The following is a 17035-nucleotide window of genomic DNA, read 5'->3' as shown; positions in this document are numbered from 1 at the left end:
AAGCATAGATACAGTAAAGCAAACATGCTAAAGCATGTTTTTTGTCCCTTGAAAGTAAATGCATGACAGTAATAGTACAGAGAACAGATAAAAATCAAAACATCAGCTACTATTACATTAAAAATTATATTCCACTCTCCATCTTCTAGCAAGAATTTTTCTGTGGACTTTGAAAATATCATGCAGCTGTTACTGTTCACAGTGGCCCCATAGTACAACTAAAAATGGAAATGCCCTCCCAACAGGATTCACTTCCTACATAAATGCAAGCCTTATAGCAAAAACTATTGCCATACCACGTTCACCAGGCCGTCCTTTTGGTTTATCTTGTAAGTAGTAATTGCAGTGCGACTGAAAAATATTAAATCTCTTGATTTCTTTAAACTTATTCAAGAAGCTCTGCTCCTCTTTTTGTGTATGCACTGCAAGGACTTCCTTTGTCAGCCCCAGTTTTTTAAAAGGCTCCTTTTCTTGATTTATATGTGCAGAGCTCGATGGAGGGGCAAGAGGTTGGCCATCTAAGATTTCTGCTCCACTCGGACCATCTTCTATCATTTCTACAGAAATAGAAGGAAAAATACATCGAGACAAAGTAAAAAAAAAAGCTCTGGATATGAATTTTTAAGCTATTACAATTCTGTAATAATTTCACTGCAAGTTAAAGATACAAATTACATCCCTACTTATTCCACTTCCCTAATAACATTTCAGCTGTAAGAAAATGTAAGTCACAAGCAGATATTAGCTGTTCACATCTGAAGTTTAACCTTGCCAGCAATTGCCATTTTGGAGAGAAATTATAGCAAAAATCATACCCAGTTCAGGTTGTGTTTTCTTGTCTCCAACATGAACGATGGTACTACTGTAGCTGCACTGACTTGTGAGAGACACAACACTTTCAGGCTTGCCAGGTAAAGCCAAGGATGTTAAGTGAGCACCAACCACTGGGGGACCACTTGATTTACCAGGTGCCTTCAACACAGCAGGATCTATTAAAGAAATAAAGTTGCAGTTTACTGAACATCAGAGAAAATTCCAGTTACCTGCTGCTAGGGTTGCAAAACAGTAAAGGCCAAACTGTGCTTGACAAGACAGAAAATGAGCATTTTACTTTCTACACTCCACCAAGAATATTGTAGGAATAGAACAACTACTGAGCCACCAAATCCAATCCTCTATCCTCACATACAGCCAAACCAAACCTTTTCAATGAAGGACATTTTGCTCTTTCTTGGTCTTAATTGTTCTTTCATGGCACAATTTTGGAAGGCACTTTTTAGCCTCTTCCAGCCTAAGAATAAATTCCACGCAGCACCCATAGTGTTGTACACTAATCTCTGTCATAGTTGGTTGCCCTGATAGTTTTGCTCTAAGCACCCACCTAGTTAAAATTCTCTCCCCTGAAAGCTACACACAGTAATCCAGCAGAGGTCATACCAGTGCCTCATAAAACAGTATTAAACACTCTCCCTTTCAGAGAAATACTTCCATAACACATTTCACAACTAAAATTTGCCTTTTTCCTGATTAGATTACGCTGGTGACTTCATCATTCTCAGACATCACTGCAACAAAAAACTCATGACCCACATCATATCCTGCCTACTAGAACTGCAGAGACTCCAAATTACATCATTTCAATTCCTTCTACAGGACACTTTGTTCCTATGTATACTGATAGCTTCTAATTTCATTCTAAAAGCTGCATTCGAACTTCTTTTTGAAGCTGATCAAAAGTAAATATAGACAAGATCATTCCCAAGACCAATTTTTGAGACACTCCATAGACACTTTCCCTTCAGCCTCATATAATGACATGGCTGAATGAACAAATCTCTCATTTGCCTTTAGTTCTTTATTAATCTTACAATTCTTGTACTAACCAGTTACATTCTTTATTTTAGCTCCCTATTCAGACAAGGGACCATGTCAAATCCTACTGCATTTTGTAGAGTACAAATAAGTTCATTGCATCTACAATCCAGATATTCCATCAATTCCTCGGTATTCCTATTGTAGGGAAGATTTTAATGAGAAAAGATCACCAGCATCAAACACTGAGAAAACAACTATGAGGTCATGCCTAAACTACACTCATTATTCTGCAAAGAGTAACACCCAACTGACTGATAGCCAATCAAGAAAAAGCTGTGATGTAGAGATACCTCCCAAGGGCTGTATAGCATTCTCAGCTGCTTTTTGTTCATGAACTCCAGAACTCAGTGATGCAACACTTGTTGAAGGTTCACATTTTCTTTTTGCTGTACCAGGCACATTACAACTCTCCAAGTACCTAAAATACAATGATTTAACAATATTAGATATACAAATCTTAAGTCCAGAGGTTAAGAGTAATCTACACACTAGTTGCTTACCTGATGACACTGTCCAAACAGCTGATCTGTTGATATGAATATACAGGTTGTTCTTTCCAAGCCAACTCTTCAGTAGTCACATTCTTAGGAGCAGCTGTTACTGCAGTATCCTTTCCCCCTACATCTTTTACCTGACCACCAGGGGTATTTTGTTTTTCTGTGAAAACAGATAGAGCTATTATGCAACTATGGCATTAAATCCCTGCAAATTCTCATAAAAGTAACAGTAAAAATTTTCATTTCTGCATATTTCTGACCAGGTCACAAATTAACCACTGTAAAGCGAGAGCTTTGTGCACTAATGGATAAACACTGTGTGAAATATTTTCCTGTCCTTATGGATTCTTGGAGATGTAAAGTTCAGTTAGGTCCAACTTATGGATCCAAAGTGAACAGATACTGTGGAGAATAGATATCATTACAGCTGAAACACACTCAGTATGAGGACAACTCCAGTGCCCATTTAAGGAATCCAAACCACCAGCTTTAAGACATGCCTTAACTGTGTGTTATACCACTATCAGTTCAGATATAGCCAAGCCTAAAATTTTCCTGAACACAGTAGAGACACAGAGCAATATAATTTTATTGGATAAAAATGCTGTCTTTTGATTAGAACTAAACTAGAAAAAAATCCTACTGTCATATTATACAAGGCACCAACACAAGAGACTATAATTAACTTTCTAATGTCTTACCTGCAAAAGACTCTTTCTTATGGTCCGGTTTTGCTTTATTGTCAGTGAAAATATGCTGTCCTTTATTCTTGACCTTACGGGCATATTGACAAACCTGCTGAAAGCAGTTAATTAAAAACAGTTATTACAAAATTTTGACTTAAAACATCATGCACAGAAGTTCCTCAGTAGACCACATCTAACCTCAGTTAATCTCAGTCTTGCAATTAGTTTGATCACAGGAGAAATCTGCATGCATTGCATACAATCTTATTGTGCAGCAGGAGAAATTTGGGAACTGGGAAGAAGAAACTTAAAGTACGGTTTCTGTACACAATTACTCTGTATTTTGTTTAATATGGTTGAATGTTTTGGATCAGAAAACATAAGGATACATTACAAAGATGACTTCAGAAAAAAAACTATCACTTACTAAAGAAGTAAGGAATGCCAGATATCTACTTCCCTCAAAACCAAGATCTCTTGGAACATTACTTTTCTGCACAGCTTCAAAAAGTAATAAATTTATCTGTTACATAAAAAATCCAAAGACTTCATCTGCTTATGCCACCAGTGTTTAAGAACTGAAAGCCAAGGAAGTGATCACTTTGGCAAGAGCAGGAATCTGCAAAGTCTGATCACAGAAATGCAAATCAGATTTGGAAGAATTTGCCTATAAGCAGTATAGCTCAGTAAATAAAAATTTTGGCTTTCAGAACTGAATGTAAAGTTTTAAGCACAAACTAAAAGATTATTATATTCCATTTATTTCATTCTGTATTATAAGATGTATTTTTGCAACATTAAAAGCTATCAGAGTCAAGCTATCACTTGATTATGCAGGTATTACTGCATTTAATCTTCTTAGTTTCATTTGGGAAAAGAGTAATTACAGACTTTCCCCTCCAAAAAGAAACTGCTTTCAAATATCCAGCTGGTTTTCCCAGAAACACAGCATATAACATATAACAGACATTAGATTAAGTAAACACATTATACAGGTTTAAATTCTTTATAAACCTTGACTTTCATGCCTATAACTGTGTTCAGTATCCTGAGACTTCATTTATACCAGGAATGTTTATTCCTTTAGACAGAAAGGTTTTTCCTATGTCAAAAAAGATGACTCTTTATGCTTTCTTCCATCCTTAATTTGCAACTGTTAATCTAAAAGGTAAAAATGCCCACTTTGACTAGTTTGTTTTGTGCCACATACTTGAAAAGAAAAACTTAAACCTACTGGCTTCTCCTTATGAGTGTCTTCATTATTATTTCCTGTGCTGTCACTGGAGGATGCCACACTCATTAAGTGCTCATGTGAACCATTGCTACCTAGACTTCCATAGCCACTGGATCCACTGTTGTGTACAGGCTGTTAACGACAACAAAATATACATTTATATCTACACACGTATCTCAGCACACCAGTAATTCTATGTGAGAAAAAAAGACTTTATTTTAAATTGGGTTTTTTGTGTTTGGGTTTTTTGGGGTTGGATTTTTTTTGGTTGCTTGGTTTGTCTTTTGAGAGGACTCCATAGCTGCATGAAATCCTTAAGATACTGAAGTATGTTAAAGCTCCAGTGGGTTAAGTCTTGTCCAGTAATCCTGAGTGCAAGTAGTTTCCAGGATTGTAGCCAAAAATTCCAATATAGTAGTAGACAGCTAAACAAATGGTCACACAAAGATAAATAGCCTTCCTTCAGTGGGAAATGAAAAGGGTAGCAATTAAGAGACGTGCTGTACCTGCAGTAATAGCCGATATATTTGCTCAGTGATTTCCTGAACACTGGGATGAAGGATTCTGTCCTCTGTATAGTTGGGAGCAGCAAAGACATCTTCATTTAAGGGACCCCTGTGTAAACCAAACATACACCAGCTCACTACAAATGCAAGTACTTCAATCACAGACAGGTCACAGCTTCAATTTAACATCTGTATAAACTGAACAAAATCTAACACTCATTCTGTTCCCTTATGTCTCTCTCAAAGATCACTAGATAAATCTGAGGGAAGGGAAAATAAAAATAATAATTAAAAAAAATTAAAATAAAATCTAAAAGTCTCAACAGTGTATTGACTTACGTCCTAACTTTGTGTCTTCCAATAATAAATGAAACTTTTCTGCTCCAAGGGTTGATGAAACTGGACCAGCTGGTGTCCATGGTGATATAATCTCCATTTCTAGTGCAAAACCTGATTGGTGAATAGTCAAAAGGCTGTCCTCCATACTGAAGAACTGCAATGAAGGATTCAAAAGGAAATTTTAGATTAATATTTTCACAATTCTACTTAATGATTCAGGATTTTGCAATGAACTGCAAAAGAGGAAGATGCTATTTGAAGTAACAAATTCCAGATACATCAATACATTCAGAAATGCTGGGTTACCAGAATAAGGAGACCTTCATAATTTACTGGACTATGGTCAAGAAAATCACCTTTAGAATACAACAAACTAAAGGAGGATGAATTAACAGCTTTACAATTTCAAACTTGAACAAATTAACATTGCCAGAATGACTCTTATTCTCTTCTCTATGAAATAAGAAAGATTATCATTTAATGTATGACAACTTCTTTCATGCCATTCCCAAGAAAACTTTCTTTACATATGAAATATTCATTTACAGTCAACTTGTTTACAGTAGATACATATGGTTCATATAGAACATAAAATTGAGTGATTTCTCATTTTCATGAATTTGCATTAAGAATCAAGTTGTACAGTAAAAGATTCAGGATTTACTTGCAGAAAAAAATCATAGACACAATTTCCCCTCCTACTTGTCAAAGTCTTTGTCATCATACTTATTAATTTTTAGGAAAAAAATTATATTTCTGCCACAGTAAGGGACTACATACTTTTTTTGTGAATTGCTAGCATTAAGGGTCTGTCATTTGGGTGAAGATGCACCAAGACTGGTGTTCCTACTAAGTCCTGAGGTAGGTATCCCAGCAGAGGTACTGCTCTGGGGAAAGAAAAACAGAGAAAAAATAATGAAAATCAAGTGGAATAAAGGTATATTTCATCTTTAAAATACTTCAAGTTTTCTTTGTTGTTTTTCCTACAAAGAGAACAAGTTATTTTAAGTTTAAATACGATGAAAAAGCAGTGCCAACTTAATAACAATAATATCCTTTCAACAAGGGGGATTTTGCTTGTTTGTGGGGTGGTGGTCAGACCAAGTCAAGAAGTCTCCTACAGCAGTTCTGTGTGTTCTTTGCTTCCTAACTTTAGAGGATAAATACTTACCCTAATTTTAAAAGAGCATTAATAAAGTTTAATCTTGTAAAACTCTCTGAAGGTAAATAGTACCCCAATCCCTCAGCTGTGAGCCAAGGCTAAGGATCACAGGATTACCAGGGCTGAACTAGCAACAGGGCAGTTGAGCAGGACTCAAGACAACTTTCTCACAGGCAGGTTAAGAGTTCAACCTCAAGGAGCTGCAAGGAAACAAGCTTATTAACTAGAGAATTAAAAGCAATGTTGACGAAATCCTGCACATTACCAGTAAGCACATCTAGTGATGTGAATGACTAATTCATGTGATGAAATAATTTTTATTGATCACTTCAAGCATTTGTATTAAGGAGAAAGAGTGAAAGTTCAAAAATGTCACCTTGCACCTTACCCTGAAGGTTAATAAGCTTTGGGAAAAAAAAAAAAGGCATTAAGTTAACATTACTCAGTAATGTTTAAGATGCCAGATGCTAACAAGTCATCTTGTAAACTCAACACACTGTGCACCTTCCTCCCACAGCCCTGTTCTCTGACAAAGGTCCGGGGTAGGAAGACACTCAGGGACCTGAATAGCTTTAATGGAAAACTCAGCAACAGTGCACCACAGACAAGGGGTTTGTGTCATGTAAGAACTCAAAAGCATTATGCAACATATGCCTTCAACACTGCACTTCCAGCACCCCACTGGAATGACATCAGTTCCCCAAAACAGCAAACATACCCTTCTGGTAAAGAGGCTGAGATACTCAGGGGAAAATGAGGATAGCAACTAATGCCTTAGTATTGAAGCAATTAGTTAAATAACGAGTCTTGGAAGCTTGCAGATGAACCAACAGAGCTGAAACTGGCCCCAAACTCATACCAAACCACATCATTGTGACACATTGACATTTAAAAGTGCTGCCAAGTTCAAAGCACATGAGAAAAGCTGTGCCACTAGAGGACTTTAAAATACCAGTCAACTCCAAATGACTTCATCAAGTAACAGTCAGAAGTTTTTGTTCGGTGCTATTCCTGGTCTTTGCCACCTGCTTTATGGAAACCTGGCAAACATTACGCTTGTTTGTGCTGTGACAGAACACCCACCCTAAAGGAGATCAGATTTTATCCAACTGTTACTTATTAACCAAATTATGAAGGAAGATGCAAATTCAATCACTTCTATGCAAAAATAAAATAAATAAATAAATGAAAATCCCCTCTGTGTTTTTATACTGATATGAAGATCACTGGAAAAGTGAGGGATCTAGAATGTGAGACTGAGCTGGGCTTGTTTGTTCTGATGAAAAGGAGACTAAGGGATGATCCAGGAGCTTCCCACAACTGCTGGAGAGAGGAGTTACAAAAACAGAGTTAAATTTTCTTGGTGGTTGCCAGACAATAAAATGGGCAATGGTCCCAGACTGCAGTCTGGAAAGCTTATGCTGGATGTCAGGAAAAGTTTTTTAACAGAGCAGTGCAACACAGGAACAGTTTCCCATAGAGATTGTGTAATTTTTGCCCCTGAAGGTTTTCAGGCATTACTGAGACAAGGTTACAGATGACATAACCTAGAATGGGGCAAAGGTTTCATTTCAAGCAAAAGGAACGAAGACCTCCAGCAGTCCCTTCCAACCAGCCTTTCTGTGATCACATAATGCTGTATGTGAGAATCATGTCTTAGCATCATTATGCTTCCTCATAGTGAATAACACATTCAGGGTTTAAGTTAATAAACTCATCTAATGAATGCAAACGTACGTGCAGCACAAGAATGGCTGATGAGGAGAGGCAGCAAGTTTAGTTTGTGTTTTACAGAATGACATTTAAAGTGTCAAAACAACATGAATAAGAAGGCTCTTTATATTGTAAGCTATACACAAAACTGCATTAAATTAACTTAGGAAGATTGTTGTGAACTACATAGAACTCCTTACACCCATTATACACATCGAGTATGAAATACATTTCAAAGACATATATAGGAATGATCCATTTAATTTCAGGAAAATATTAATTTTACTTAACATGTTCTGTGCAGAGATCCACTTGCAGGGATCTGATTTGATTTGTTCAGACAAATAAACGTTTTTCCAATCCATGAACATGTACTGATTACAGAAATTAACTTTATTTTATGCAAGTCAGGCAACAGTTTCAGTGTTATATTATGAACAATTCAAGTCAACGGCAGGTGCTCAGTTGCACATTTTTAAATATTACACACAGCTTTCTCTTAAGAATCTGTTGCTTTGTGTATTATACTCAACCCTGGAGAGCTTAAGATTAATCAACTGCATATGCATATCTCAGTAAACATTTTTCTGGCTGCCAATGCTCTCAGGAGCTAAATAATTAAAAGCAAAATCAAACACACAAATCAGAAGAACAGAAATAAGTGACGTAAAGTACTACTATCAGACCAAGATGTAATCAACCTTTACTGGAAGTGTTAAATAATGGTATTTGAGAGCAAGTGGCAACACCAGACTAAAAGGAAAGAAGCTTCCATAGTAGTCACAGGGAAGGGATTTACTGCACTTGCTCCACTCAATCCAAGAATAAGAGCCAAGTTCTCCATTCAGCTATCTTGTGCTTTCTTTTAAGTGACTACTGGAAATCAATGAGCTGGGGATCCATGGAGGAAGGGAAACTTTGCACCGTGCCATCAGGCTATCTGGAAATATAAACCCACACTGCAAAGTTGCAGTTGGCTTGGAGCTTGTGTGGGAATGAGGGAGAGAAAAAAAATCCATGAAGAGGACAGAAGTACAGTGGACTAAGTAGTTCTTTTGTCAACTTAAGCCGTTTGGAGAGACTGTATAGATCATACCATGGAAAAAAAAATTTGTCAGCATTCCATTGTTTTCTATCCTACAGGAACTCTCATACTTGGCCACAATGTCTGCAAAGTTAGTCAAAACCAGCTGTATCTGAAAGCCCAAACTTATCTTCACTGATTAGCCATTATCTTCTTCTATAGTAGCTAACTCCAATAGCTACCTTTTGCAATTCTTGTTTAATAAAAGCCCCATGCACTGCACTAATACTGATGTGCCTGACCTTTCTACAGATAAACTGTCTCAAAAGTAAAACAGTACTTTTCTTTACCTTGACTCCAGCTTAGTCGAACATCCCAATAACCTCCTTTCCCCCAGTACCTCTCTCTCTCTTCTGCTGCATTTAAAGACTTTGCCAAGAATGGTATGTCTTCAGAAACAAGATTTCCAACCAAAAGATACCACAGAAACCCAAAATTGTCCATTTTACTTGTACTCTGTCTGAAGACATCCTCCCCATCTTAACCTACAAAGAAACTTTTGGCATTCTTAGAATGCTTAAAAACAAGAGAAGGAGACAATCTCAGAAGTCAGATCTTACTATTACAGCTAACTTAGTTTTCCCTAAGCAGAAAAAAATATCAAAATAAGGTCCCACATAGCACAAAAATCAGAAACTCTAAAGGAGTATCTTCTGTTCTTTTCATAGACTTCATGGTTCCATCACTTAGATATCCTTTGAAAGGGATACAGCCTCAAGTTACACAAGCAGGGGTTTAGAGTGGATATTAGGAAACATTTCTTCACAGAAAGAGTTGTCAAGGCTGCCCAGTGAAGTGGTGGAGTTACCATCCCTGGAGGTATTTAAAAGATGTGCAGATGTGGTGTTTAGGGACGGTGGTTTAGTGGTAGACTTGATGAACTTACCCAACTTAAGTGATTCCATGAAATCTTATTTATACCTTAGTTCCATAGTCTCTGTATATACTTTAAGATCACAGGTGACATATTTGTTTCTACTCTAGAATGTAAATACTTACTCTAATCAGCTTTCAAGATTGTCAAAGCAATGTGAAATCTTCAGCCAATAGAATTTGAGTAGTTTTGTACACTTTTATTTTATAAAGATCTAATATTTCATTTAAAAAACACACCTCTAGTTGTACCTGGGCCAGTAGAAAGTGACAGCAGCACATTAGTTAGATCAAACTTGAAAAAAAAACCTCCCACACATAAAATTTTGTGCAGGTCATAATTATCAGCAAAGGAAATTTTTCTGACCATTTGGTTCATTCATTGAATTTATGTCCAGATTTGTCCCAGAAGGAAGGAAAGTGGAAGAACAAGTTGTTTGTTAGCAGGCAAATAATTTTCCACTTAAATACCAGTGATAATGAATTAGTAAAAATAGGGGGATGTACTTTTCTTAGGTTAAACATTCTTCAGCAGCTGTGTAACTTTTTAACCCCATACAGACACCTTAAATCCTGTAAAGATACTGGAAGCTTGCTTATCTGTAAATTAAAGAATATTTTTTGTAGGTTACCTTTCATCTACATCCTGGAACAAACAGGTCGGCGTGTGCGTAGTTGTAAAAATTCTTTTGTCAGGAGGAATTCTGGGTGCTGGGAGAAAAATAAAAGCAGATTAACAAGTGGTGTTTTTGCACATATAACACTTCAAGCTCCAAGTCCAATATTCCATGCAAGAGCACACAGAGAAGTAGCTTGCTAACTCACAGCTGCTCAGCAAGGACAGAGAATAGAAACAATTATCTTTCACTGCAATAAAACTTGAACAGCTCTTACTTTTAGGAAACCAAACTAGTCATTGTCCATTCAAAGGATTACCTTCATAACCAGAATGTACTTTTTCGGCGAGCAACACACAGCAAAGCTGGTCTTCTGCTATTTCTGGATCTTGCACTTTGATAAGGTAAGGAGTCATCCGAAACGGGTGATAGCAAATCTCATTTTCACGCTCCTTCCCCGCACTAATAATTAAACAGAGTTAATTATTTCAACAGATTAATCTTATGCTAAATAAAATTTTAATTTATCCATATTAGCTCCCAGAATAGCACCCAAGATCTTAACTTTTTTTTTTTTTTGGTAGAAGAGAATCTAATTCCAATGGCATCCTTTGCATACCAATTGAAATAAAGAGTATGTTGTTCTCTCCCCTGTCTGAAATAAAAAGATGCACGACTGCATTAAATGGAAATTTGGTAGAAAAGAAAAACCCAACTTGTACAATGAAGTTATTTGTTGATCCAATAATCTTGATTTGTAACATTATACCCTGATGAGGGATGAATTTAGTTAATTTTTATGAAGACCACTATATCTCCTCAGTTAACATAAAGGTCATCTTTTAATCAATATTTATTACAATTTAAAAAGAGTGAAGACAATACAATAATATTGTTGTTTACTTAACAAGAATGCAAAACACAGTAATGAAAATAACAATCAGTTACACAGTGGAGAAAAAAATTCAGCTGTGGTAACTTTATAACAGCACAGCTTTATAAAAGTGAAGCTTTTGAAACCAGTATTAGTTGGACAAAAAAAACTCCAATAACACCAGCAGTACTTCCACAGTCCATCCAATCCCACACTCAGGAGCAGTGGATTACCTCTAATTGATTTAAAGTTTACTCATAGCTCAGTAATAAGTATTTATTTACTCCAGAAGTATTATGTAATAGGATCCACTATTTTTGTTTTCGGAAATGGTGCCAGAAAGGCAATAAGCATTAAGAAATCAAATTGTAGAAGAAAGAACATGGAATAAGCTGCCAGCTTCTCCTAAATAAAACGAGCTAAAGAGGAGTGGGGACAGGAAAAGAAGGAAGAAAAGCAGAACCAAAGAACCGTGTCATCCTAGTAACTGTAAAAGAGACAAGTCAAGTTATCCTCAAGTATCTTTCTAGGGGACACTTGAGACAAATTGAAGATGAGACATTATTTTCCTAGAAAGAGAGAGAAACTCTGCAGCAGGTGCTGGACACAACAGTTCTATTAACATGAAGTCAAGTCTTTCCATAGCAGGAGGAGATACTATATCAGCTTCCCTTATGGCCCAAAGGTCAATATTCACACTAATTAACTTCCAAGATGCAACTTCTCGAAATCGCTTTGCAGTTTTCTCTGTGGCTTCTAGAGTTAATCAACTGGAGGATGTGCAGATGCTTTGCTTTATGATCACATTATGGAAAAGCATGAAATTTGGATACTGTATGTTTCTTACTAAAGTCAAATGCGTAATGCACAGTTTCACAGTACAACACTAAGCTTTAGGATGCTGTCGTCTTACCTGATCCGACAGAAAAAGGATTTCTCTTCCATGCAGTCCTGGGTGGAAGACTCTAGAAATTTTAAACATATTTCATAACAAGTTACAAATTACACTCCAAGGTTATTATATTTAATACATGATTTTTTCTTTAAGTGATTGTGGTTGATTTTTTTTAAAAACTTCATGTTCCCTGAAGTCTCCATATTTACTTGCCAAACAATGGACTTCATAAGCAACTAAATCTGACCACCACTCAGATTCTGAGGCTGGTGTGTGAATCACAGCTGCTTGCTTATCAAGTCTTTTTCCTAAACATATCTAAACAGCTCTCCAGTTTGAGCTGCTTACCCTTATCATTTTTTTACAGGACTTTATAGTGTTGACCAAAAATGTTTGATTATCTGGGACCCCGAAATCTGACCTTTTTCTTAGAAAGGCACTAGGACAGCTAGATCATCAAATCTACTTACTACCACCCCTCTGAAAAGCTTTTTTTCATGAAGGCTTCTTTTCACATTTCAAGCCTATCTCTCTCCTTTTCCAAAGTAGCCACTGACTGATTCTCAAGGAAAGCTCTGGCATTTCAAAGGCCTCTAGCACACAATACATTTGGATATTATATTCTATGGCAGCTGATACATGAGACAGTGTGCACAGTTCCACTTACTGCATTTTTTAATAAAACTGCACAAAAGGTTAAAAAAACCCAAACCAAACAAAACCCCAAAACCTGTATAACTGAGTGTCTGTAATCAGGACTACGTGGTCAGCATTTACCACTGACCCTCTTTTGAGCCAGAATTTGGACAAGACACCTCACGAGGTCCCTTTCGACCTGCTTCACGTGTGCATTACTTAGTACACGTTTATTTCAGATTAAATATGGTCTGCACCCTGGCTTAACTTCACAGACTTAGTATGCAATGGATTGGACTTCCATATATTTAAAGTAGACCTGAATTTCAAGTGTTTGGTTAAAGTAGTTGGCAGATATTTCTCAATTACTAACAGCTGTAGATACACTAGTAAAACAATCCTCCCACAAACAAATATCATGTGCTCTGAGACATCTCAACATCAGCTCACCTAACATCATTTTTCCAAGGGTAAAAGAAGAGAATTGGTGAATGCACAGTAATCATAGCTGAAACACCTTTTTCTACACTGTAATCAAGGTGTCCAGTATTCAAATCACAACCATTTAAAAAGGAGGAGGCAGAGCATTGTCCCCCCTCACAGTTGAAGATGAGAAAGTGTGAAGAAAACAATAATTTGATTGCTAGTAAAAGTGGAAAGTAAACCCACTGTTCAGCTCAAATTCTTACTTTGTTTTCATGAAAGGGGCATAAGAACCAATAAACAATGACATTTGGAAGACTTTCAAGCAACAGACAAGCCTTGCTGATTTATAAAAGCGTGTTATACACCTAGTATTGCTCAGACATGTTCTAATAATGCATCTGTGTTGCATCCTCAAAAAGTGATGGAGAAGGATGGGAGGATATTAAAAATCAGTTTGAGTATTTACATTTCCATGACTGAAAGTAGGTTGCAGAAGTATCTGCTGTTGAGACCACTCACCAGCTCTGTTGCAAATATTCCATGATGGTAATCTGTATGGGGTGGTAGAAGTATAGAACACACTCACATCCTGAGGTGCCAAGAACTCCACAAATTTGGCATTTCTAAAATAACCCCTCTTACAGCGGAGAATAGAAGCAGCTTGATCAGAGATGTATAAAATTTTTCCAGTAATCAAAGAAACAGCTACAGCAAACATATCCTAAAAACAAAAATCTCAAGTTATTTAGACAGTTTGAAACAATCCTCAATACAGTATTTTATATATATATATACACACACACACATACATTTAAGACACAAAAACATTAATAAATTCAAAATAAAATTTAAGGAAATTGTTGAACCACATCTGTAATGAAATAAAGTTAATCTGCTTTTTAAGTAGACACACACAGGACGCTTTCCAACTGTGCAATAATACACTGCTATTTACCAGGTTACGAGACCTAAATATCATGGTCTAAAATTTTATGACACAGAATGAATTTACAAATGAAGAATTAATGAGCTTCCAGCTATATAGCTGCACATTTTCTAGCTGCACATTTTCCCTGTGCTTGTTACAGGCATGGTTTACATTTATGAAGCTCAGTTGTTTGTGAAAGACTGTTTATGTGAGCTGGTCCATCCACTGCAAAATGAAAGAAGTGCTCTAGAGCACTTGGTAAAGTATGAGTGTGCAGGTGGAAAAAATGTCCCACGCACTCCATTTGTATTGTTCCATATTGTTTCTCTTGACATAGAGGAGCTTCCTGCGTCATAACCTCTAGTGCTCCATCCACCGACGCTGTACACAAACTCGAGAGCTGTCATCACAACACCAGTTTCACAAACTCAGGTGTTCCAGTTTAAATGAACAATGTTTATGAATTTGGCTGAATTTCTCAGTTGTGCTCTACACTTCCTATTTATTTTCCCCTGTGGGGAGCCTTTACTATTCATAGATACAACAAAACCCACCTACTCCAAGCTACAGAACATCCCCCATCATGCCCTTGTTGTACAGATTTCAGAACTTCATACTTTCAGGCAGAGGTTTCAGTTTAAAAAGAAAAAAAATGGTGGAAGGTTGTCTAATAAGTTTAGATACAATTATTTTTTGAAGACTCTGTAACTTATCTATAAAATACTAGTATTACGGAAATAAATAATAATTTAAAAAATCATTCAGACTATCATTTTATTGTTAAAACTACACTGATCATCATAGCTGAATACAGTTGCACCAGATCCCACAGCAAGCCTGTATCTGTTGCAAAAACCAGACAAACACCACAGGAAAGGACACAACACACCATGATTCCAACACTTTCATCACTCCCCAGTCACACTAACACGAAGAACTGGTGAAACATCAAACAACCCCTAGTTATAAGTATAAGCTGAAGTAATTCACTGTGTTCCTTGACTAAAATTTGGAAAAAGTTACTTTCCAACAGGTGTTCTCAAATGAAAACTAATGATGTCTCACAGCACATTATCACCTGGATATTGAGATGTGTCCCACCACCATCTCCAGGCAACAGCTCAGAGTTTCTAAATCAACATCCCCCAGAAGGCAAAAGCCACCTTCAGCAAGTTGACCTAGCTACCAACTCTTACTATGTAAAAAGAAGAAACGCCTGAGAACTGCAGTTGAAGAAAACATTTTCAATCCACACTGTGGACTCAGGTCACCATACTCACCGCATTTTTCATGATGTATTCTGAGGTTATAGTCTCAACCTCTTCCACTGTGTAGGATGACACATTGAGACCAGCAGGCTGGGATTCATTAATCATCAACAATTGGTAATATTCCTCATTGGCTACAGAGAACAACAAACAACTTATATTCAGAATTATCAAAAAACACTCAGCCTGGAAGCAGTAAATGGCCAAAATATTTTTTGAAATAAACACAGAATGAGCAGTTGGGAAATTGAGGTACTATTCCAATTACAGTTTTTTCCTCAATAGAGCTTCCTCATCAGTAACCCAAACAAATTTATGTATCTTAATATACCTGTGTAAGAATGATCACATATTTTGGTCTATTTGACAGTTCAAACAGTACAAAATTGTAAATTGTTTTAAAATTAGTTTTCTAACTCAACAAAACATCAGTTGAATATCAAGCATCTAGAGACCTACTTTAAGTCCCAAAGGAACAAAAGATAACAGAGCCAACAAACAGAAACACCATGAGAACATCTGTTTAGAGAGGTTTTCAGACATAATGCAATTTCCTGTGTAAATATAAGTTTATTTAAATTCCTATTTCAAAGTTTCATTTTATCCAGATTGGCATTATCTAGGCAGTTTCATACTTGATTACCTTTAACTTGTTTTATGCTTTTTAGGGCATATTTCAACGTCGTTAGGATACTAGATTTGCCTTTGATTCTCTTCTCAGAAGGAAGATGAGCTTTCAGCTCTTGTAATGTTTTCAGCAATTCCTTCTGTGTTTTGGCTTTAGTGGACTGCTCACTACTGTAAGATTAAAAACAAAAAATAAAACATCACTTCAATGGTTGAAGCAACATAACATCCTCTTGGAAGCCCAAACGTACTCAGACACTTGTCATATACATAAATTTGTAACACTAGCCTCATTAACTTTTCCAGTACTCAGTATCAGCTTTCAGAACTTACAAAAATTCTTACATGACCTAAAATCATTTAAAATGAAAGATTTACCACCACCTGCAATGTGATTGTAAAATGCACTCTGTATGTGCAACAGTACATATACCCAAGCACCAGAGAATTTCTTTTTTTTTTCCTTTGCCAGTCTCCCTCCTGCCTTTTTAGTAGTATTTTCCTTAGTTCTTTTCAAAATCAAATTCAGAAATGTTCATGGACTTCAAAGGAGAGAAGCAGGAGGTCCACTCAAGTCTTCAACCTCCTGTTCGAGCAGGTTCTCTTAAGAGAGGTCCCTGAAAAGGGAATGGCAGTGGGAGAGCATCAAGTTAACAAAACAAATGGAGAAATCCTTTGAACAACCTATCCCAGTTAAGTATGGCATTACATTAAATAAGGTAAGGAAACTTGACTAAATATGTAAGGTGAAGAATCAGAGGAGACTGGAGACAGAAGCTGAATTGACATTTCTCA

At 36.6% G+C, this 17035-nt stretch overlaps 1 protein-coding gene across 9 annotated transcripts in view; it reads right to left on the bottom strand.

Annotated features, from left to right (window-relative positions):
- PER2 (period circadian regulator 2) overlaps positions 1-17035 on the bottom strand; it is a 46153-nt gene that overhangs the window by 8668 nt on the left and 20450 nt on the right. For 8 of the 9 annotated variants that reach the window (XM_064666589.1, XM_064666590.1, XM_064666586.1 and 5 more), the window contains 15 exons: positions 16257-16411; positions 15626-15747; positions 13937-14138; positions 12374-12425; positions 10906-11048; positions 10602-10680; positions 5918-6024; positions 5138-5291; positions 4799-4907; positions 4293-4424; positions 3074-3170; positions 2376-2532; positions 2166-2293; positions 816-989; positions 297-557 (listed from right to left, as the gene is read on the bottom strand). In XM_064666589.1, coding sequence (XP_064522659.1) covers positions 297-557; positions 816-989; positions 2166-2293; positions 2376-2532; positions 3074-3170; positions 4293-4424; positions 4799-4907; positions 5138-5291; positions 5918-6024; positions 10602-10680; positions 10906-11048; positions 12374-12425; positions 13937-14138; positions 15626-15747; positions 16257-16411 — 2072 coding nt within the window. The remainder of the gene's footprint in view (positions 1-296; positions 558-815; positions 990-2165; positions 2294-2375; positions 2533-3073; positions 3171-4292; positions 4425-4798; positions 4908-5137; positions 5292-5917; positions 6025-10601; positions 10681-10905; positions 11049-12373; positions 12426-13936; positions 14139-15625; positions 15748-16256; positions 16412-17035) is intronic. The other variant, XM_064666591.1, reaches the window with a different exon arrangement.

Source organism: Pseudopipra pipra, chromosome 10 (genome assembly GCF_036250125.1).
Source record: "Pseudopipra pipra isolate bDixPip1 chromosome 10, bDixPip1.hap1, whole genome shotgun sequence".
Classification (NCBI taxonomy): domain Eukaryota; kingdom Metazoa; phylum Chordata; class Aves; order Passeriformes; family Pipridae; genus Pseudopipra; species Pseudopipra pipra.
The sequence above is the reverse complement of the archived record's forward strand: the minus strand, read 5'-3'. Positions and strand labels throughout refer to the sequence as shown.